This window comes from Lissotriton vulgaris, chromosome 4_1 (assembly GCF_964263255.1).
Source record: "Lissotriton vulgaris chromosome 4_1, aLisVul1.2, whole genome shotgun sequence".
Classification (NCBI taxonomy): Eukaryota; Metazoa; Chordata; class Amphibia; order Caudata; family Salamandridae; genus Lissotriton; species Lissotriton vulgaris.
In genome coordinates this window covers 2,043,109,712-2,043,132,762 of record NC_141691.1, presented here as the reverse complement: position 1 = coordinate 2,043,132,762, position 23,051 = coordinate 2,043,109,712, and the positions used below count along the sequence as shown (strand labels likewise).

General features: G+C 47.2%; 1 protein-coding gene across 1 annotated transcript in view; it reads right to left on the bottom strand.

Moving 5' to 3' along the window:
• The window catches only part of MAF1 (MAF1 negative regulator of RNA polymerase III), a 125,479-nt gene that overhangs the window by 77,900 nt on the left and 24,528 nt on the right, over positions 1–23,051 (bottom strand). Inside the window, exon 2 of the mRNA XM_086966429.1 lies at positions 3,919–4,048. Within this exon, the coding sequence (XP_086822555.1) occupies positions 3,919–4,001 (83 nt within the window). The 5' untranslated portion in view covers positions 4,002–4,048. The remainder of the gene's footprint in view (positions 1–3,918; positions 4,049–23,051) is intronic.

Genomic DNA, 23,051 nt, shown 5'->3' with positions numbered 1-23,051 from the left:
GAGTTCACCATCTTTAGCTCCATACCTTGACTGCGGGAAAGTGCGCAGCTCCTTCTAGCACAGCCTAGCTGTACCGTTAAGGGGAGGGGGGATGCTGATCACCCTCTGAGATAGAAATGGGAATATATGCAGGAAAATATAAAGACCATTTTTGCATAGTATTACTCTCAACTATAATCTAATTTAACAATTCCATGAACCACAGTTGTATTGTCTCACCCGGATGACGCCTCAGTACCGGAACTAAGAGAAACATTGGATTCCTCTACAATAAGAGGGTTTATGCCTAGAGGTAAGTCAGCAGGCTCCGACATGCAAAGAGTTATATGGTATGTGAGGCAACTGGCACATACCCTATACAATCTGCAAACTGCCTAACTTGCTCTTTCCTGACTTGGCCCTACCTCTCACCAAACGTAAAACAGCAAAAGCCTAAAGTGCACTGATGTCCCAAATATAACAAATTGGAAAAGCAGGTGTACAGTTGGACAACGTTGAATACAGCGCAATCCCCGAACTGGTTACAGCTGCACGCAGCTCGTTGAGACACCTTGGTGTGGGGTATATTCCTACTTGAATTGGCAGGCATTGATTGCAGACCATCATAGTGCATGAGCTTTTGTATTAGTAAAAAAAAAAAAGCCTCTAGATTCACCAACTGTTACACCAATGTACCCATTTTCCTTTCATGTTCTGCTGACATGTATGTATGTAGCTGACACTGTGTTGAAAGCAGAGTGTTAATGTGAAAGCAGCCTACTTTTACTGCACGCCATTGTATCGGTTCAATTCTTGGTTTGCATATTTGTATCCAAATAGTACAGACATCGAATAAGTTGGTCACTCATCTTTTAGGTAAGTCTTTTCTCCTTGGCGCCATCTTCGAATACATTTTGTCCAGCTTTATTGCGGAAACCCTCGCGTCAGCTCTCCATGCCCACTCACATTTAGAAAACAAGCATGAGCATGTTGTCCGATAAACGTTAGCTCTTGACGAACATTCTGCTTCGAGATAGTACTGCAGAAATGTTTTTAAATGATGGAATGCTTGTATTAATGCTAGATTATGTACGACTTGGAACGTCACTCAAGTCTATTGTTTTTTCCCCACATTAAACCTTAGGCAGGAACAATCCATATGCAAATACACTGAGGCCTTTAACCCCTAGAACAGTCTATCCCGAGTTGCCAGGAGAAGCCCCTTAAGGGGCCAAAAGGAAGCCTAGATGGGTTTCCACCCATTTGGCCTCTTCAGTGGGTGGTTTGAATTGTATGGGGCAGCGAGTATGGGACCCACTCTGAGAATACCGGTCTCACTTACAGCATACGAGACAGTAAGAAACAAACAAGCATTGACAAAATCAATAGGTCTCGCCTAAAGGCGACATATTGGCCTTGGCAATAGGAAGGGGGTGGTAAACGGAGGACGGGTGGGAGTGATGAATGGAACGGAGGATTCATTGATGATGACTGTGTGCACGCTTAACATAGACACTGACAGAAGGGAGCTATTTTGTATGTGTGTATGCTCCTTGTGAACTGGAAAATGCTGTAACCCACAGTGAACGTGGATCTCCCATCATCCAATGACATAGTGGGTGGAACAAAAAATGTGAAGGATAGTAAAATACCAATGGATGAAAGGGTTGACTGAAATTATTATAACTTTAGTAACATCGACGTGTTTAATACCAGTCCTAAAAAGAAATATTTCACTTAAGTACAAGTTGCCTGATACAATTGTGTCCAGTTACAATGCACCATTGTCCAGTTACAATGCACCATTTGACTGTTGTAGCGGAGCAGGCATGATTAACAGTCTCCAGGTTAAAAAAAATGTATATTGGATTGCGGTAAACAACGTTTATAACGAAACTTTATCTCCGTGGGTAATGACAACGCAATCGTTATCATGACCGCGTTTTGCTAACGCATACCATTGGAACGACTTGCGGAGAAGGGGGACGGGGTGTTGGATTTAAAATCCAACACCTTCCCTACTGTCCACCTAGACTGAAGTTGGAATAGTAAATTATACTATTCCAACTTCCAGCGCCCCCCCCCCCCCCCCTCCGCAAGTAGTCGTTACGACTTGCGGAGTAAAGGTATGCGGAATCAACGCAATCGTGATAACGACCACGTTGCGATTGCCCGCGGAGAAAAAGGCTGCGGGATTAGATCATATATTCATTGGATTGCAGGCGGAGATAAATAAGATGCTACTGCGCCGGTGGATGAACCACAATCAGCACAATCTGCTATGTATTTATTTATTTATTTTGGGCATTTGTAAAGCGCCTGCTTACGCTACTGGCGTGTCCCCGCGCTGTAGGAAGGCTACCTGCTGAAAAGGTGGGTTTTAAGCTTTTTCCTGAACAGGACTTCAGATGTAGGAAAGAAGTAACACTGATAAGCGCACAGTGGCAGCACTACACTGGAGCACACAATGAACCAGTTTGGGCATTTAGTTTCTTAGATGGCGTTCTACAATTCGTGTTAGGATGATAAGTAGCCTTCAAGTCCCAAGCGTGAATTGATCGGTTACATGATAGGGTCACATGCATGATTAAACTTACAAAAGAGGAGGTCTTGTAATGGCAAACGAGTTGCCAGAGCTTACTTTACATACATGTAATTCTCGTTTCTGGTCCAGGGAGAACCTAGCCTGCCAGTGCGGGCTGGACTGATCCCATGGGGAGCAGGATCAAGACTGATTTGCATATGTCTGGGTTTAAACTGGAATGACATGGGGAGCAGAAAAAAGATGGATTTAGGCCCAGATCTCTGTACTGGGGTCAATGTTTGACATTGATCAGCATTCTGTCCATCAGTTGTTCTTTTTGTACTTTCTATAAGTGGCATTTTCAAACACACAATTCAGAAACTACCTTTACCAAAAGATGTGTTAATAAAGTCTGAGTTCAGAGATCCTAAACTCCATTTCTCCTTTTTGTCCCAATGAAAAGTTATACTTGCAAGATGTTACAAAGCAACTCCAGTGTTAGACTATAGGACAGATAGGCTTTCAATAGTTAAAAACGAAAATTGGCAGAATTTCATCATCACAACATGTGAAACAAATCAGCACATGTCCGACCTTTTACATACAATGCACCCTGCCCATGGGGGTACCTTGGGCCTACCTGAGGGCGACTTACATATGAGAAAAGGGATGGTTTGGGTCAGGCAAATGGGAGCACTTGCCAGGTCGACAAGGCAGTTAACTGTGCACACAGACACCACAGTGGCAGGTCTGAGACATTTATAGGACTACTCGTGTGGCTGGCACAATCAGTGCTTCAGGCCCACTGGAAGCATTTGATTTACAAGCCCTGGGAACAAACACTCAGTGCACTATACTTGGGGCTTACCTGTAATCAAATATGCCAATCATGGATAACAAATCAGAATTACAATTTACACTTTAGTACTGATCAGCAGTGGTAACGTGCCCAGAGTCCTAGAGCCAACAAAAGCAGGTCAGGAAAAATAGGAGTAAGAAGCAAAAAAACTTGGGAATAGCCCTGCAAAAAAGCAATTTCCAACACCATGTGTATTATGACTAAGAGAAGGAGTCACCTTACCTCGTGACTCAAATGATTTCTTTGAAGAAACACAACTTGCAAACATCCAGACCCAACACTAGATGGCAGGAGTATGTAAAGCATGTGTATCTACAGCACACATGCATCAAGCGCAGGCTTTTCTTGATGCATAATTTATGTATTCCAGCCACCTAATTTGGCCCTCTCCTGCTGCATAATTCCAGTGGGCCTGACAATAGGTCAATTCAATCCCTGGGTAAGAGACAGACAAGATGTGCGCCAGTTAGCCACAAAGACAAACAGTAAAACGCTCTGAGACGCTCTAAAGGGACAAAGTTACTGGCAAGCATAACTTGTCCATGTATTAGCTTACCTGCCAATAATATGAGCATCGCCTGTTTCCACTGACAGCTGAGAGTTGATCGCTTCAAAGCTTGAATTCTCCAACAGCTTCATGTTCGCAACTTTTTTTTCTGACTCTTGACACGGCAGTTGCTATTTTCCTGATAAATATAAAGATAATTTACAAGCATGTATGTGTAGCTGGAGACAATTTTTACTATACAAATCTGACTTAGTGGCTTCATTCATGCGGCTCACAGCTCAATGATTTGCAAAGTTGTTAGGGAGTCTTTTTTTTTTTTTTTTTTTACTTATGCCCACTTCCCCCACCAACTGGCTATGGGTGAGATGGTCTGCACAACAAATGCCCCATAAAACATACTTCATTCCAGCAATCGCTGGGGTGCATGCACCCCGTGCATACAGAGCGCAGCACTGCAGATTCTCGGCCCAGTGTAGGATGTGGTCCCCAGTGAGCTTCCCACCTTAAACAGCAACACCTCCTGGCCACTATCGACAGGGGCGGATTGGCAATGCGGACATTCGGGCATGGGCCGAAGGGCCAGTGTCTCTGTGCCCTCTGTGGGCCATTTTTTTTCTCCACTTTTCCAGCCGCACAGTGAAGCTGCATTCATTTCTCTGTCTCGGTCTCCGTGCTCTCTGTGGACTAGGAAAGGGGAGGGGAGGGGAAAAAAACGGCACACAGAGGGCACGGAGACCGAGATAGAGAAATGAATGCAGCTTCACTGTGCGCCTGTACAGTGATTATCCGCTGTGGCCTCTCCTTCACCCGCTGCCCTGCAAAGCAATCACGCGGAGGGTGGCTGGGGAGGGGGTGATTGTTTGCAAAAATCGGCCTCCCTGGGGGCCAGGTATTGCCCAGGCCTTTGAGCCATTTTCACCTCGGCCCCCCAGCGTCCTACGCAGCACATAAACAGTGTTAGTTTTAACACCTCGCCCACAGCCCTTCACAATCAGGGCATAGTTGGCGAGGAAGAATGGGTCTCGCTGTGGGGGCCAGGTGATTTTTGCAACTTGCACCATCTTCACCTCAGCCTCCCCCTGGCTACCGTGGATGACCCAGCAGCTGTGTTTTGTGCTCCCCTGCCAGGACGTTGCCCTGAGGCCTAGAGGGCTGGGGAGGGCGGATTAATTTTTAATTTACAAATTGCAGGGGCCTTACTGCTGTTCATGTGCTCCCGAGATGAAGGTCTGGGGAGGGCTGAGTAGGTTAGTAATAGCAGGGGCTTCCTGCTCATTAGGTGCTCCTTCGCTGGAGGGCTCGAATAATTTTGTGACAGAAAGGGGCCTTGCTGTTTTTTTAGTTGCTCAGCATATAGGCTGCTGTCACCATGGCCCTGTGTCCTGTGCAAGAAGAGTATCCTCTCACTTTCATTCCTTGTCTGTGACAAACATCTTAAGGATTTTGGGGGCCCTGGGCCAAACATATTTTTGGGCCCCTGTTCGGAACACATTTGAATGTATAATCCAATTTCTGCTCTTTGATGCCCTCTTTCAGCTGAGCACTACCATACTTGTCCAAATTCTTAATGTATTTACATCGAATATTCAAGGACATTGACGTGTGTTTTCAATATTACAACACAGTAGCAGCTCACTAAAATTACTGAAAATAATCTCAGTGACTTTCTCCTATTTCTCATATGTGATGGCCTGTTTGATCTCAAAGACATTTTTTTATGGATGTTGCATGAAACAAACACATTTTTCTGCAAAATCTCTGTGATAGGTTCTTACTCATCGCCCATATTTGAAAAAATTGTATTTAAAACAATGTGTTTAAGGAGTATGCATGGTCATTAGGGCAAGATTCTCTGCAGAACAGTGCATGGTCATTAGGGCAAGATTCTCTGCAGAACAGAGCTGGCTCTATCAGGGGGCTCCCTGAAAGGCTGGGGCCCTGGACCAGAGCCCACATCGCCCATGCCTTAAAACGTCTCTGGTCTGTGCATAGGCATATGTGGCCTGACGCCAGAGTTGCTGAGATCGGGATTCAAGTTTGCGTCCCAGGGTCTGCTCAACAACCTGTGATTCTGGGCAGATCACTTAATCGCCCAGGCCCTTAAATAAAAAAAATCGGATCATGTGTACTGTAATTGGTACTCATAAATAGAACTGTGTTTTTTGTATATGGACATCACCTGCTGGTTGTGAAATACATTTATGACTAGATTGTACAGATACGTTTTCCAACATTCTTTACACCCCAGACTGCCTTTTCCTCGTTTGTGAATTCTTACTTTTGTTATTACATGTTCTATTCCCAGAGATTCCAGTCTTACCCTTTCTTACCCTTTCTCCTTGACTTTGTGCTAGATTTCTGATTTATGTGAGGATTAGAGTCTAGGACATAGCTGGTTGGGAAAGAGTATCTAACAGCATTGTGCAGGGCGTTAAGACTGCAAGTAAGTATTCAGTTATCAGAACTGCAGTGCTCCTAATCTTTACCAATGTTACTTGCTCTGTAAGCTTTAAAAGGCTCAATTTACAAAATATTTCTCTACAAATTAGACCTCAAAGAGTAACCAAATGGTGCTCCATGAAAGGGCACGGTCCTTGAATTTGGGCCACGCCCCTTAATTGTGGGCCACTTTTTTCGTCAGTGCCCGGGCCAAATTGTGATCCCAATTCGACCCTGACTATCGACACTGGTTTGCTTGTATTTTGGCCTTGCCAATGCATGTTCACTTGCTTAACAAGCACTAGGAAAGCCAAATAATACCACGCAAAAGCCTGGTTTTACTTCGTTACATGCAGCTAAAGATATGGATATGGCTTGCTGTGTTTCTCATCAGGTTCCGAGTCCAGTGAGACGTGCTTCACATCCAGTTACATAGGTGCACTCTGAGCCACCACCTAGCAATTTCGGCTCTGTCCATTAAAGGCCAGTGCTCATCCCTCAGTCTCCTCAGAGACACGGAGTATCACCTCATGCCCCCCTACCAGAGAGCTCACCCTGCCTCTACACTCCTCTGGACAAGCCACTGCCAGGTCAACAATTTTAAGTACCCTTTGAGCGAGTGGGTGGTGCCAGGCTGCCAATCAAGATGCCTGGAATCCTATGTGGTTGGTGACAGAGCAAGGCGAGGTCTTAATGCAGTCAGGAAGTGGTGAATAAGGGCCCTAAGCAAGCAACTGCAAGCTCCGTCTTTAGGGTACTCTGAGCTGTGAGACCCAAGAGCGCTCTCCACGTAGTCAGGAGTTGGTGACCAACCCTAGAGCATGCAACTGCAAGACCCTCGCTTACATTGGTCTTAGCTGTGCTGTAAGATTTGTGACGTCACAGCGGAGACCGACCTTCTGTTGGCCCAGAAGTGTTAGCAAGTGGGCCCTGGAAGCCGCCCTCCAAATCAGAGATCCGAGGCATCATCATCAGCGACAATTTGTGGTGCCAGAAACACAGACTGGGGCCCAACCAGGTACAAGGTGAACAGGATGAGGGTAGGCAGGGTAGACCAAGATTCACAGAAGAACTCCCCAGTGCCCTGATGCTCTGAAAAAGGATATGTGAAATCTGGACCAGGAATATTGTACTTAACAGACAGCAGGAGGGATGTTTCCAAGAAACTGGGTTGTGATGGATGTGCGTCCTACGCAAGTAAGAAATCCATAATTTTTTCCTTACAGGGAACAAAGTACCCTATTGAAGCAGTCGACTCGCTCAGGGTACTGAAGCAGAAAAGTCCAAGGCCTAGTCAGGGGAGGTGGTGTCTGCAAGAAATCTCTATTCACTGGCATACAACACTCAAATTATTGTCCAGTTGGTGTCTTTTCTTTGAAGAAGAAACCGTATATTTATTAAGTTAACACTGCTAAATACTACACTTTAAATTACTATATACATCAGGTGGAGAGGAATATACCTCTGGTGACACTTGTGTCACATTTTACCCGTAGTGTGTGATGAACCCAATCACAATATCCCTAAATACCAAATGTATCACAATACATGTGGGTATCATTGTAATTAAGAGGCCTACTGGCTTTGTGAAGGGGTCACCAAACTAATATTCGAGGTAGGCCTTTGGACTTTTTCAATGAGTCATCACATATATAAAACAGTAATCACATAAGAAATTCACTAAAAATCAAATGCATTTGAATATTTATCCCACTGTTATCAATAAAGCATTTTGAATTCCAGATGTGTCAGTCTTTCATGTACATTCCTATGGCCAGGTGATGACGATACAGGACCACTCACTAGGGGACCCTGCACTCAGAGCCACAGAACAAAAGGTCCAGTTCCCAGAGTGCTTTAAATGAGTAGGAGCTTGCCTGGGTTGCGATCATCTCAATACCCAATGAAACTTCAGTTTCGTTTTTGTAAATTACTCCTGGAGGAATGCTGTGCTCCCTGCAGAACCCCCCTTACCTTAAACTTGCATTAGTGGTGCCCTAGACCCTCACATGGGCATTACAAGGATCATACAATATGCAAAAGATGACCATTATTAATTATTATTAATTTATATAGCACTGAATCACCCCAGAGGGGTATCTCTGCACTTAGGACGGAGTGCTGCAGCCAGACCAAAGGAATCAGAAATAAGCACTGGCGTTGCCAAAAGTTTGAGCTATTGATTTTCTAAATGACATTTTATTTTTTTGTTTTGTGATTTACAATGCCCATACTTTTAACTTTTCGCATTAGGAAAGTTTGAGCGATTGGTATTGTAACTGACACTTTTTTAATTTATGTGTTGGTTTTGAAAATTGCAAAATTAATAGCAGTCAGTTACAATGTCAATAGTTTTAACTTTCGCAAATGTGACACCTATAGCATTTGTAATGCAATGTGTGTTATATTTACGTGACTTAGATGTATTGATATTACAAATAACAATGGCTTTTAATTTTGTAAATAATTAATTCTTAAATAAAAGTTATTGTAATTTATAGTGGCAATAGCTTAAACGTTTGTAAATAAATGTTGTGAAGATTATGTTCAGTGTATTTTATTGTGATGAAAATCCTAGAACATTGCATTTGCACCTACACACACATGTGTTGTAGCACTGAGTGGTGTGAGGGTGTGAGGGTGAGGGTGTGTGTGAGTGTGTGAGGGTGAGTGAGGGTGAGTGAGGGGGTGTGAGGGTGAGTGGGTGAGGGTGTGAGGCTGGGTGAGAGGGTTGTGAGGGGGGGTGAGGATGAGGGGGTGAGTGAGGGTGTGAGGGTGAAGGGGTGTGACGGTGGGTGAGGGTTTGTGAGGATGTGAGGGTGTGTGATGAATAAAAAAAAAAAAACATTTGTATGCGCTTGCACAATGGCAATACAAAAATGCTCAATGCATAATGGCACGTTTGCATAAAGCAGAAAGTAAAGTCAGACCCCCCGTAAACCACTCGGGTTGCAGCGTAGCCCAGCACAAGGGTAGCGTTGCTAAAATGAGCGTGCAATGAATGCTCGACTAAGTTATGGCAGCAAAGCTTCCGGGGGTGCGCTCCTGCAGATTTGAGGCCCCTCTCTCTGCCCTATGCGTTTGCAGCCCTCCCGTCTCCCCTACCGAATAAGGCGCCCCTTAGTAATCAACATACAAATAGCTTAAGTTGATGGACGATACGTGATAAGTTAACATACATTTTGTATGAGCGAGTCCATTGAAGAGAAGTGCGTTCGATATCCCGGCCCCCAGGTTTAAAGGTCGTCTTTTTCGACGATGAAAATGAATTCAGTCCATTGGACGGGGTTTTTCGAAATTATATTTCCTTCAAAACATATAACACAAGTTAACGGCAGGCAGGGGAGGGGGCGGAGCGGCGATGAGGGTGTGAAGCAGCAGGGGCCTGCTAGATTCCTTGTCGGTCTTTTCATTAGATAATGCTGATAAGCATCTTCAGGCAGTCACAAGAAGGTGCAAGTAAGGGAACAGTGTCACGCGACAATAGGTTCTCGAATGCAAAGTTTCTCAGAACAGGAAATCCTGAGGTGTTGCACTCCTTCCCGCCTTAAGATGTAACTTCCCCTCACTTCATACAAAGAGTGTAGGTGTGTGAGGCAACTCCACTTTGCTGCCTAGGACGCCACCAGCAGATGGTGCAGGGCAGGAGCATATGGGCCCATTTGTTAGAGCGCAGGGCGGTGCCAGCATAATGCAACGTCACCATTTCAGCGCCAACTCTCTATGGTGCCAGTTTGTAACAATGCCTGGACTACACACATGATATGAAAAGTGCATGATCCAATAGTCTACTGCTTACAGCCTACAGCCTGTCTGTGTGTCTGCCTGAGCAGAGAACATAATACAAGCAGGGCAGTGTTTAATGTAATTCTGCGAGTCGGTCTCCATTATGCATATGGCATAAATAATGCAGTTTTAGGAGGAGGCCTGTAGGTCTATCCAACCTGACCACAGTATGGACACACATAGCAGAGAATTTAGAATCGGTCAGCGGACCACATGCCAATGATATGAGAGTGCTTTTATATAATCTCCTTCTGCGAATAGTGCGGTGTTAACATTCTGCCTGTGTATCAGTCTATGTAAATCACATGCTACAAACATGTTGTCCTTGGGGGGACCTACGTGTTTGCTCTCCATAACCACAGGCCAGGTGCACATGAGGAACCATACACAGGCTGTGAGATTGCCCGCAGAGTGTGTGTGGTTGCTTGACATAAGTATGTCTATGTGCCTTGCTGCACTAAGCACGTGAGACACACAGTGATGTGTTTACACTAGCGTCATGATACTAATAGATAAGCTGTGTTTATTTTAACATGATGCAATAACAATGCTGCGTGTGTTCGTCTACGTCAATCCCTGCAGTGTTTGCAGCCTGCCCGCCCACGCAATGACTTGTTTTGCTTGCTGGCATGGTTTCACTCTCCCACTGGTATATAAGGGGCAGGTTACACCCGGTCCTTAATAACAGGCTGTTCTGGGAGAGGGTTGTGGCAATCAGGGTATTAAACCATCCTTTTGTGTCCTGTGCTCTAATGGGCAAGATTAATCTCTTTTCCCTTCGCGTTATTTAAAAGATCCATTCCCCTCTGCCACTTCTGTTTTTGCAGCCTTGGCAATTGTGTTATATTACTTTTAATTCAGTGGGCCAGCCCAGGATATAAAGCCATGGCGACGTGGCAAGCTATATTTCAATAGGAACTTCTGTCATTATTAAAGATGCCATTCCCAGGCAGGCTCCAGCTTTCCCCCTGGGAGGCAAAGGCATGAAGGGATTTGTGTGCGAGCCAACTGTACACAGACAGGGAGGAAATAATGGTATTCATCACAGCTGACGGTGACAAATCTGCATATGCAAGAGCGAGAGATAGAGGGGAGGGGGGAGGAGGGAGTAAAGGGGGCAGGAAACGAGGGGCATATGAACAGGTAGTAGAGGAGACAATGAGATGGAAACTGGGCAAGGCAGGAATGGGGACGCAGAAAAAGAACACCAGGGAGAAAGCGGGAGAAGGAATATGTTGAGTATTGTTTACGTAAAGACATGAAAGGTGAGGGACTGCAAATGGACGGAATGAGGTAAACAAAGAACAAGAGCGGCCGGGAAACTGAAAGTACGGCCGGCCACCGGCCAGCCAGGAATAATTAGGGGAGGAGAAGCCGCAGAGCACACGCTGGGAGGAGCCCTTTGATGTGGTGGCGGCCGTGAAAAAATGCAATTAGGAGGGAGGGAGGGAGGCTGATGCGCGTGCTTGTTTGGTCACGTGATCTCGAAGAAAACCGCACAGAAAAACGCTTGGTTTGACGAGTATTTTGAGCACTTGAATTCTCTCCATTTTCCATTCCTTCGGAATGGAAAAGGCGAGACCTAAAACGGCGCTGGCAATGCAAAGCTGGAGGGGCAATTTGTTCCAGAGAGTAGAGGCAAAATGTGTAAAAGCTTTGCCACCCTTGCGCGCCTTTTTAATTCTTGGGGTGCAAAGGAGTAGCTTGGAGCCTGATCGAAGGGGCCGGGGAGGGGGTGTACTTGATAAGTTTAGCAGATACGTAGGAAGGCCCCCGTCCATTCAGGGCTTTATAAACAGTGCAGCCTATCTTAAATTTCACCCGCTTTCTCAACTCAAAGAGAGCCAGTGGAATTTTCTGAGAAGTGGGATAGAAGCCGTTCTAGATGGGGCATTTGCTACTAGGCGGGCAGCCATGTTCTGCACAACTTGTAACTTGTTTAAGGAGGCTTTGTTGGCCGATGCCAACAGTGCGTTTACAATAGTCCAGACGTCTAGTACTAGGTCAATGTTTTCTTAGTGGAGGAAGGTAACAGGGGGAAGGTTCTTCTGAGTAAGCTGAGTGTGTAGAAGCAAGTGCCAGCCGTAGTAGTGGCGTGAGCATAGAGTGCGAGTTTCTGGTTGATCCAGATTCCTAAATTCTTGATCACTTCCTTAGGAGATTGGGCATTGCCCAGCTCCTCCAGCCACCATCTGGGATTCCAGCTTACAGCTGCTTCTCCAAATAGCATGATCTCCGATTTCTCGGCGTTCAGTTGGAGTAAGTTATGGGACACTCCATGCCGGAAGCAATGAATGAATAATATAGCAGTGACTTTGTGCACGGGGGTATGTCTTCAACCTCACACTATTTTACTTTTACTGTGGTTGACTTTCCTGGTCACTCTTGTGGTAGTCCTTTCCATGGAGCATGGCCTCTTAAACTCCTTGACTGGTTGCCCATCTGCTTGCTTTGCAAGCACTACCTTTTCGTTTAAGCACTCCGTTAGTTTTCCAGCCGTCTCCAACACTGTGTTTGCTGTCTCCCATCAACTTCTCTCCACTCCCTCTGTCTTCCATATGCCTGCGTGCTCAACCCATTGCTTACACCCACACTCTTTATTGCTTTTGCCAACCCATGTTGCTTGAGCTTCCCTCCCTTCGTGCTGCTTCCATGTTCCCACCCTTCCCTATGTTGCCCCAAACCCTCCTTATGTTGCTTCTGTGTTCCTCCCTAATGTCCACTGGGTTACTTCCACCCCCAACCCGCAAAAAAAAAAAAGGAAAATAACACGCTTGTGTATGTTTTATTGTCCTCTTAGTTCTCAATCAAACTCAGATTTGTTTGATAAAGAAAAAAAAAAGGGCCTGCATCATTCTTCAGGGTGTGCCTATCAAATGACACTTGCGAGCAAGCCAAGGCTTTTTTATTTTCCAAATTTCAACCATGCTGCGCAGCCCTGGGGATCCTGTGCAGCGTGACTAAAGCCAATAGGCCGCAAGGGCGAGATCTATTGGATTTGCCAATTCTTTCAAAGGTGAGACCTAATGGCTTTGCCAATTCTTGATAAATCCGGTCACAGAGCATGATGAAATGTTTTTCTGCTACTCCCACCTCTAACCCGGACAGCAGAAGTCAGTCAAGCAACTGAGAATAAGTGGTCTATAAGAACAACATTCGAATCTGTGCTGCTTTTTTTAATTTTTAAAATGCCCCATTCTCGAAAACTAGCGTAATTTTGGATGTTGCATGTGTTACCTTGTGTCATCAGATAGTTTAAGGAAGATGCTGTAATCTGGCTTCCCCTATCTTTAATACAATTGCTGATACTTGTTTGACTATGAAAGGCAAAACAAAGCCAGCCTAATAAGACTCGCACTGAGAGGAGGAGCCAAAAGCGTAACCAAGATGGCCGTGCGTGCTCCCGAGACCCCAGCCGCCTTCGGGTCAATCCTGCTAGTTATCCTGTGCCCTGCGCCACTGATCCTGTGGCGGAAGAGGAGCGACACCCGGCGCAGAAACTCCTGATTGAATCAGAGGTCGGGTTCTCGGTATACGCCGCCCGCTAAAGTGAGGCCTGCAGGTCCCCCAAGCCGGGACCTGGAGTAGTCCCGGTCCCCGGCCGCAAAGTCGACAACAGCGGGAGCCGGAAACCAGAAGTCACCGGTCCGGTGACACCCGCGCTGTGTTTGGGGTGCTGGAAGCGCCTGGGCGGGGCAGATGCACCTCCAATTGGGCCACATACAAAATTAGCTGCCTGCAGCCCGGGCCAATACTGCTGTGGACGCATGATGGAGCCCCCGAACATACACAAGAGCGCGCAGTGGAGGAACTAGGCATGAGAGGTGCCTTGAACTGTGGCGCTGAAGATTAGTTTGAGGAGTGAAATACGCAGGAGGCGCGCTGTTGGGGATTGGCGCCCCCCGGGAGACAATGGCTGATTGGGCTGTGTGAAAGGATGCACAGGGCACACTGAACAGCCGGCAGTGATTTCATGCGGATGACGGCTGCGGGCCTGGACTACTGGAGGGCTGTAAGATGCATAAGTGTAATGCGCTGACGATGGAAGTGTGGGGTGACTTCTGGGCTGCCTTGAGGTACTGGCGGTGAATGGAGATTTGAGATGTGGTGACTCGCGTTCCTCGACAGGTGCTCTTGAACTTTGGAGATGGAAGGTGACAATATCCTGACGGGTTATTCCTAAGAGGTACCGCACATTTGCGAGTGGGGGAGGCTGTGCGCATAGACTGAGTCACCCTTGGACATAAAAGGCTGCAAAATAAGTCTAATCGCGACAGAAGATAACTGATCTCCAAGCAGAGACAAGCGATCAACGCCGCGGCGCTTTATGGGTGAGCGACACTCACAGGGATGGCGACAAGACTCGACTCCGATAAGGCCATGACCAGGACATCGAAGGGGGTGAAACAGGTGCAATCTAACAAGCTCGACAGATACACAATGCCTAAAGGGTCGCCGGAGTTGAGCTTGATGCCCACACTGAGGCAATGCTGACTAATCTCATGGCTGCAATAAAAAGGGGCACAGTTGTCCCTCAGGGGAAAAATGGAATGCTTGGACAATAAATTGGATGAGGATATGATGGAAGTGAACCGGATACGCACGGACCTCACCAAGGCTAGTGAGAAGGTGAAGTCGCTTGATATCAAAACCACTTGTTTGATAGACGACGTGGCGGGACTACCGCAGGAAGCGCGTGCTCTTAAGGCCTCTTGTGATTCCACAGACCGCAAGCTCGACGATTATGAGGGGAGAGCTCGACGCAACAATGTGAGCATCCTTAGGGTTCCCGAAAGACCAGAGAATCATGCGCCGGACCTGTTCAAAGAGGACATCATCCTCAATCATCTCAAACCAAAGGGTCTAAGCAATTTCTTCAGCATTGAGAGGGCCCACCGAGTGCCAGGAGGGAAGCTTAGGCAGTGAGCACCACCTCGCCCGATGATCGCCAGAGTGCTTAATTTTCGCGACCGGGACGCTATCCTGCAAGCGGCGCGGATAAGGGCTCCACTGCGTTACAAGAACGCAACTCTTTCCTTCTTCCCAGATTTTACTCATGCAGTGCAGAGGTTGAGACAAAGTTTCCTCCCAGAGAAGAAGAAGCTAAGGGGCAGGGGACTGCTGGATGGCATGATGTATCTGGCTCGACTGCGTGTGGAAATTGAGGGAAAGGCCTGGTTCTTCGACAATCCGGAAGTGGCAGTGGACTAGCTTGATTGGTGCGGCGATCCCCTGGGGGCAGCTAAGCAAGGCTAAGGGGAGTGGCAGTGAAAGTGATTGGGCCCCCCAGACTGCGTGACGGAGCGGGCACTAGGCCCGAGAGGCCCAGAGTCACCGTCTAGGAGGGTGCGGCCTCGCCAGAATATTACAGGAGGCGAGCGCCCAGACATGCATGCTAGCACGCACTTCCTGAGGAGGTCGCCCTTCTTGTTTGGGGACCCCAGTGGTGGATCGGAGGGCTGGACTGGTGCTGTGAGGCCTGCAGAGGTGCCCAGGCGTGTACCCACTCGTCCTCGGTGAGCACAGGCCTTACAAGTGGCTTGGAGTGCTTGTGCCAGCCTATGCCCCCAAGGTGGCAGGGAGCCTATTTGCTGGTGGAGTCCAGCTCAGGGTTCTCCAGACCTGGGATCTCCTTGGTTCTGTTGTGCCTGCACCTGTGAGTCCACAAGTGCCCTAGCAGGCAGTCAGTGGGAGCTATCTCGGATAAGGACTTGCTGGCAAAGAGGGGTGAGACCAGCTGATCGGAGCTGCTGCTGGTGCCTAATTTGAGGATGAGTCAGTAGACCACCTGACTCAAAATTTTGCCTCCGGCTCGACTGGGTCCTCGAAATGTCATATCTCCGTTCCAAGAAAGTCTTCTCCATTAAGGATCTCTTGCAAAAATCAGGCTAAAAAAAGGCCGTCTCACACGTGGGAGACAGACAGACGGTGAGAGAAAGAAATGGAACCTGAGCAGGACCCAACAATGAAACCCTTAACAAGGGGCTTCCTGGAACAGCTTTTGTGCTCTCATGGAAGATTTCGAGGCACTACGCCAGGAGATAGCCTCCGACCTAAAACAGCTGAAGGCGGACGTCCAAGAGATCAGGGATCGTGTGGACTCCCCCCAACAAGCAGGTGACCGCAGGGATGAGGAGATCACGGAGCAGACCAGGTAACTTCTGGAGCTCAGGGACCGCAATGAGGACCTGCATTCCCGCCTAGAGGATCTGGAGAACCGCTCCCAGAGTTCGACCTTACGGGTGTACCGCTGAAGGCCGATGGGGTAGCCTGGAAGGCTGGGTGCTGCGCTTTCTCAGGCATGTCACCCCGGACCTTGGAGAAGAAGAAATCATCCTCGACTGCATGCATCTATCGGGCTGGGTTTCCGGCTTCAAACCCAGGACATCCTCACCTGCCTACACTCATACAGGCAAAAGAGAGACAAAGGAATACGATAGAGGTGGAGCCACCCATTTAGCTTATCCTTCACTTGGGAGAACAAACTACAAATTGTGAGATCCCCGGGGGACGCTAAGGAGATGCTTGGGGCCAACTAAATTACAGAGGACTCTGATAGTGGCTAGTGCTGGCCTGAGGCATCCAGGTGGCAGACCATTAGAAGAAGTCGGAGACTGGGTAAGGGACAACCTGTGAAGCCTACGGAGCAGGAACGGCAACAGGAGAGGGAGACCCTGCTCCGCCAATTGCAGGGTAAAGAAGAGTCTGAGGACCCCAAAGGTTCGCAGTAAGCCTCATGACACTGGCTGGGTATGCCTCCGAGAGGGCCTCTCCCTCACGCTACTCGGCTACAACACCCTTACTATGAGAACCGTTTGCCGTCAGAATGGACCCATGCATGTTGAAGTGCTTCAATCCTGTTGGAGTGTACTATTTGTACTTGTGTCTTGTTTGTTTACTATCTAGCGTATTTCTTTCCTTGGTGTCTTTTCCCTGCATCTTTGCAGACCTACCTACAGGGGTTAGAGGTCAGTCGATCAAGGAAAAGCACGACTGAGCAGAATGGCGTGTGTGTGGGGAGGAGGGTTGTATTAGGGGAGGGGGTGAGGTGAGCAGTTGCAGCTGGGAATCATGGGGAGGTTGGGGTGTTGAGGCTGGCTCACAACATAAGACTGGTGCTAGCTATGTCCTTTCAACCCTATGTCAATGCCTAAAGTAAGCATCCTGGGACTCAACATCAGAGGCCTTAATTCCCCAGTGAAGAGGAGGGCACTACTGGCACTTTTGAGAGAATCAGGCATGATATTTGCTTTATTCAGGAGACCCATTTATTGCGGTCTGACTGGAAGCGCATCTGCTCCCGGTGATCCGATAGACAATACTTCTCTTCGGGAGACAAGAAGGCTGGGGTGTCGGTCTTGTTCGGGACACATACAGAAGTACCGTGAAGGGCCTTAGCCATTAGGGAAGAGATAGGCGGCCACACATACTAAGCTGTACCTGCATGTTGCTGCTGTAAAGTCTGTTTGCAAGGCCAGTAACATTGACATCAGGGAGTGGCTACCACAATCATGGGCTTAAAATTAAGCTCATATCACGGCCCAACCTGCGATGACAGGTAAGCGGGCATCCTGCGGCTTTCCTGCGACTAGAGAACACAGACCGATTCACACTTGAAGGAGAAGAGTGCACAGGTTTGAGACTCTCTGCCCAAATAAACCAAGCATATGACTGTGTGACTGAGTTGCATTTCTAAGCCTCAAGAAGAGACTTTGATAATCTTCACCTTTGCCTAATTCAGGTCACTACACTAGATACTCTCAGGCAGGATCACAGCACCGAGAGATCAATATGGTGGGGAGAAGACATGAGAGCGGGTGGGAGTCTCCACTATGTTCTTAAACAGAATTGGATTGTGTAGTTTCAAGTTATGTTTTATAATTAAAGAAATCACTTCTACTAAAAAGATAAGAACTCAGATGGACACTTAAGTTATTGTCTCTGCAGGCTGATTGATATGTCCCGAGCTCCTGTCCCCACACTACCTCCTTAGTGAAAAGTGAAAATTACTTCCACCAATGTTGAGGCCCAGATGCCACTGTGCCTCCTCTGCTGCTCCCAATAGGTTCCAGACAAGCTTAAACACTATTGCATGGCAGGTGAACCGAAGTTGGTTTCATTAGTATATTGTGGGTAGATGCTTCCGTTTCACATTTTGAAGTTGCTAGGATGTTTCAGATCTGGAGCACACCACATTAAAATGAGTGACATGGTCCACTCAATACATACATCCTTCTATATGTCCAAAACCTTACCAATATCACTCGCAAGAAACACATGTCTTAAACTTGATACCACCCTCACAATTCTTTTTGAATAGCTAATACAATTCACCCTGAATTTAGACACGGTTGAATGAAGAATGCGGACTGACAGCAATTTTCTCTATCTTGCCTTGCAGCAGTATACTGACTAGATAAAGACATGTAGCACTTAAAAATAAAATAAAAGGAAAAACTGCCTGGTGTAGAGCTCGAAACTACAGGATTACTTTTTTTTTACTTCATGTTTTATGGAATTGTCAGTAAGATCAAGACAATCAAATACTTTATAATAATCAAGCTTCTTTGCGAAATGGCCTCACACCAGGGATTTAGGGCTCAATTGGTCCAATTTTTCACTCTTGGAGAATCCTTTTAAAATAGAGATGTCGACTCTTTCAACAAGCCCATTAATTCTTGGACAATAGACAGATGTCTATCAATACTATGACTTCTTTACCCCTGAACATGGATTGTGAATGGAGCCAATCATATCCATAGCTAACTTGTTCAAAAGCCTGCCGGGTACCTTCACTGCTGACATGGGAATATTTTCTAGTACTCTAACTTGTCACTAACAGACCAACCGAAACAATCTCTAACTTTCTGTTCTATCATTTTATCCATGGGAGCCACCAAAATTTTGAGCAAACCAGGTTGTGGATAAAGTACTGCCCTGATGACACTCGTGAGCTAAGTCAACTATTTTGTCTCGCACAGATCCAGGGGAGGGTGTAGGGGTAATTTTCTTGCCTCCTAGTCCCTTGCTGCCCACTAAGCATATGTTATTTCTTAATTCTCAAAATGTCTCTACCTGGTCAAGCACATCCTTATGATTTTCAGGCCACCTTTTTTAAAGAATGATTTTAACATTTTAAGTTCATCTTCTTCCAAACTACCCTTCCAATTTTCTTCATTCAGCCCTTCTGTTGTTATTGCCAGAATATTGTTGTCATATTCCTCATCAGAAATATCTCTACTCTCTATGGGCAGCTGGGATAGACAGTCCGCTACCAAATTACTTTAACCAGGAAGGCATTCCATCTTAAAATGTTAACCTTTTAACCCAAAAACAAATCAAGAAATTCTGGGAGTTGTACGTTTAACACCTCCTAGAGAAAAACCAAAAATCAAAAGGTCTGTGACTAATTTTTATAATGAAAGGATTAACCCATTAAAAAAAATCCTTGGAATGTTTCATTGCCTATAAGAAGGCCAAAGCCTCCTTATGTACTGAGGAGAAATTTTTCTCAGAACTCTTAAGCATGCAGAGGAAATGTCTATTACATTTTTCTTACCTTGATCATACTGTCCTAATGTAGCACCTGATCCTTTGGTACGGGCAAAAAATGTGTGGCTTCTGTGATTACTTTTTTTATGGTCAAGAAACCCTCATTACTAAGGTACTCCTTCCTTCAGGAGGATCCTAATATGCTCAACCTTGTCACCAGCCCTTCACAAATTTGGAAGCGGATACAGCAAAGGCCAAGAAATAGCATGCCTAATTTTTGTTTGTTTGCCTAGTTTTTATTCGTGGTGCGGGTGCTTTGCCAACAGCTGCTGCTAGCTCAGTGTTGGGTGTAATACCATCTTTTGTTGTGACCCAAGTATGAAACGGATATATTTGATATTTCTCTTTACGGATGGCAGAACTGTTTTTTTAAGTTTTGCCAATACTTCAAATAAAGTATTATTGTGACTTTGTATATCTTTGCCATATAGTACTGATGTTCAGGAACCACTCAACATGCGGAATGTCCTCCAATACATTTTGCAATTATACTGGAGAAAGGCAGCAGAGTTTTACTCGTATGGCATGCGACAAAAGGGAAAAGCCCCAACAGAAGTTCTGAAAGATGTGAGGGCTAGTGACCCTGGATGTTCTTCCACTGGATGGTATGCTGCAGATAAGGCTAACAATGTAAACAGCCTTTTTCTCTGATAACACTAAGCATGTAATTTATGTGGGGTAGTGGATGGCGATCCACCTATATGCTGCCATTTAGATGCCTTAAACTTGACACACAAGTATGGCTTTCCCACCCAAAGCGAACATTCTATGCGCTCATCAACTTCATTTCAGAAGCCTGTCAAGCTATTTTTTAAAGTCTCTTTCATCATATGAACCTCAGGAACTACAGGTCTAGTAGGGAAATTAAGTTTAATTTTATGTTGAAAACCAGACAAAAGTCCCAATTAATCAGTAAATACTTCAGGGAATTCTTTGCATACCTCTTCTCCTGTGAAAGGGTGGTTTACTTTAAGTGCAGGTTCCACTGTATTGAGATTTAAACAATTCCCAGTTCTTCCTGATGTTCCGGTGGATCCCTTTTTTAGAGCTCGGGCCTGCCATACACTGCGCATGCAGTGTCGCGCAGCGAGAGTCTTTTTCCCGGGGGATTTGAAAATGGACCTGGAAATTCCACGCAGTTCTTGCGTGTTATTTCCAAGGTTCATTTTCATTGGCCTTCGCGTACGTGCTGTTTTTTAACAGAACCCGCAATAGGCCGCATAGCTCTGCCCATGGCCTATTAGTGTCTTTTACGTGCACCAGAGGCCATATATTTTGAATTATCGCGGCTTGAGAGCCGCAATAATTCAAAACATATGCTCGCAGTGGTGCGCGCGCTCACCACTGGCGGGTTTTTTTTGGGGTAGTTTGCGATCGCTTTCATTTCTCGCGTTTTTAAGATTAGCGGGGGAGGCTGCCTGCTGTTCAGAGTCGGGGCATAAGTGACGAGAGCAAGGCCGAGATGCTTTGATGGAGCTGGCACATTTACATGGCACTGGAAGTGCTGCGCAGCATTCCCCGACACCAGCCGATACATCGTGTTTTTGAGATTAGCGGGGGAGGCTGCCTGCTACTCAGAGTCGGCGCACAAGTGACGAGACCAAGGCCGAGATACTTTGATGAAGCTGGCACATTTACATGGCGCTGGAAGTGCAGCGCCGCAGCCCCTGCCACCAGCCGCTACATCGTGTTTTTTGGATTAGCGGAGAGAGACTGTCTGCAGTTCAGAGTCGGGGCACAAGTGACGAGAGCAAGGCCGAGATGCTTTGACAGAGCTGGCACATTTACATGGCGCTGGAAGTGCAGCGCCGCAGCCCCTGCCACCAGCCGCTATATCGTGTTTTTGAAATTAGCGGAGGGAGCTGCCTGCTGTTCAGAGTCGGGGAACAAGTGACGAGACCAAGGCCGAAATGCTTTGATGGAGCTGGCACATTTACATGGCGCTGGAACTGCAGCAACGCAGCCCTCGACACCAGCCCGTTTTTTAGATTAGCGGAGGGAGGCTGCCTGCTGTTCATAGTCGGGGCACAAGTGACGAGACCAAGGCTGAGATGCTTTGATGGAGCTGGCACATTTACATGGCCCTGCAGAGTGTGACAGCAGAGAGAGAGTGTGACAGCAGAGAGAGAGTGTGACAGCAGAGAGAGAGTGTCACAGCAGAGAGAGAGAGTGTCACAGCAGAGAGAGAGAGTGTCACAGCAGAGAGAGAGAGTGTCACAGCAGAGAGAGAGAGTGTCACAGCAGAGAGAGAGTGTCACAGCGCAGAGAGAGAGTGTCACAGCGCAGAGAGAGAGTGTCACAGCGCAGAGAGAGAGTGTCACAGCGCAGAGAGAGAGTGTCACAGCGCAGAGAGAGAGTGTCACAGCGCAGAGAGAGAGTGTCACAGCGCAGAGAGAGAGTGTCACAGCGCAGAGAGAGAGTGTCACAGCGCAGAGAGAGAGTGTCACAGCGCAGAGAGAGAGTGTCACAGCGCAGAGAGAGAGTGTCACAGCGCAGAGAGAGAGTGTCACAGCGCAGAGAGAGAGTGTCACAGCGCAGAGAGAGAGTGTCACAGCGCAGAGAGAGAGTGTCACAGCGCAGAGAGAGAGTGTCACAGCGCAGAGAGAGAGTGTCACAGCGCAGAGAGAGAGTGTCACAGCGCAGAGAGAGAGTGTCACAGCGCAGAGAGAGAGTGTCACAGCGCAGAGAGAGAGTGTCACAGCGCAGAGAGAGAGTGTCACAGCGCAGAGAGAGAGTGTCACAGCAGAGAGAGAGTGTCACAGCAGAGAGAGAGTGTCACAGCAGAGAGAGAGTGTCACAGCAGAGAGAGAGTGTCACAGCAGAGAGAGAGTGTCACAGCAGAGAGAGGGTGTCACAGCAGAGAGAGAGTGTCACAGCAGGGAGAGAGTGTCACAGCAGGGAGAGTGACAGCAGGGTGAGAGTGACAGCAGGGTGAGAGTGACAGCAGGGTGAGAGTGACAGCAGGGTGAGAGTGACAGCAGGGTGAGAGTGACAGCAGGGTGAGAGTGACAGCAGGGTGAGAGTGACAGCAGGGTGAGAGTGACAGCAGGGTGAGAGTGACAGCAGGGTGAGAGTGACAGCAGGGTGAGAGTGACAGCAGGGTGAGAGTGACAGCAGGGTGAGAGTGACAGCAGGGTGAGAGTGACAGCAGGGTGAGAGTGACAGCAGGGTGAGAGTGACAGCAGGGTGAGAGTGACAGCAGGGTGAGAGTGACAGCAGGGTGAGAGTTCCAGAGAGAGCAGGGTATGCTTGTGCGTTTACACGGTGCACTGACACAGGAGCTAAAACAAAGAACAGCTGAACAAGTGTCTTGGGAGCTTCATGGAGGCAGGCGGCGCTCTGTGAGGGGAGCAGCAAAGGAGGGGACGCCCCAACCAATCAAGCGCAACGACTCACAACCTACT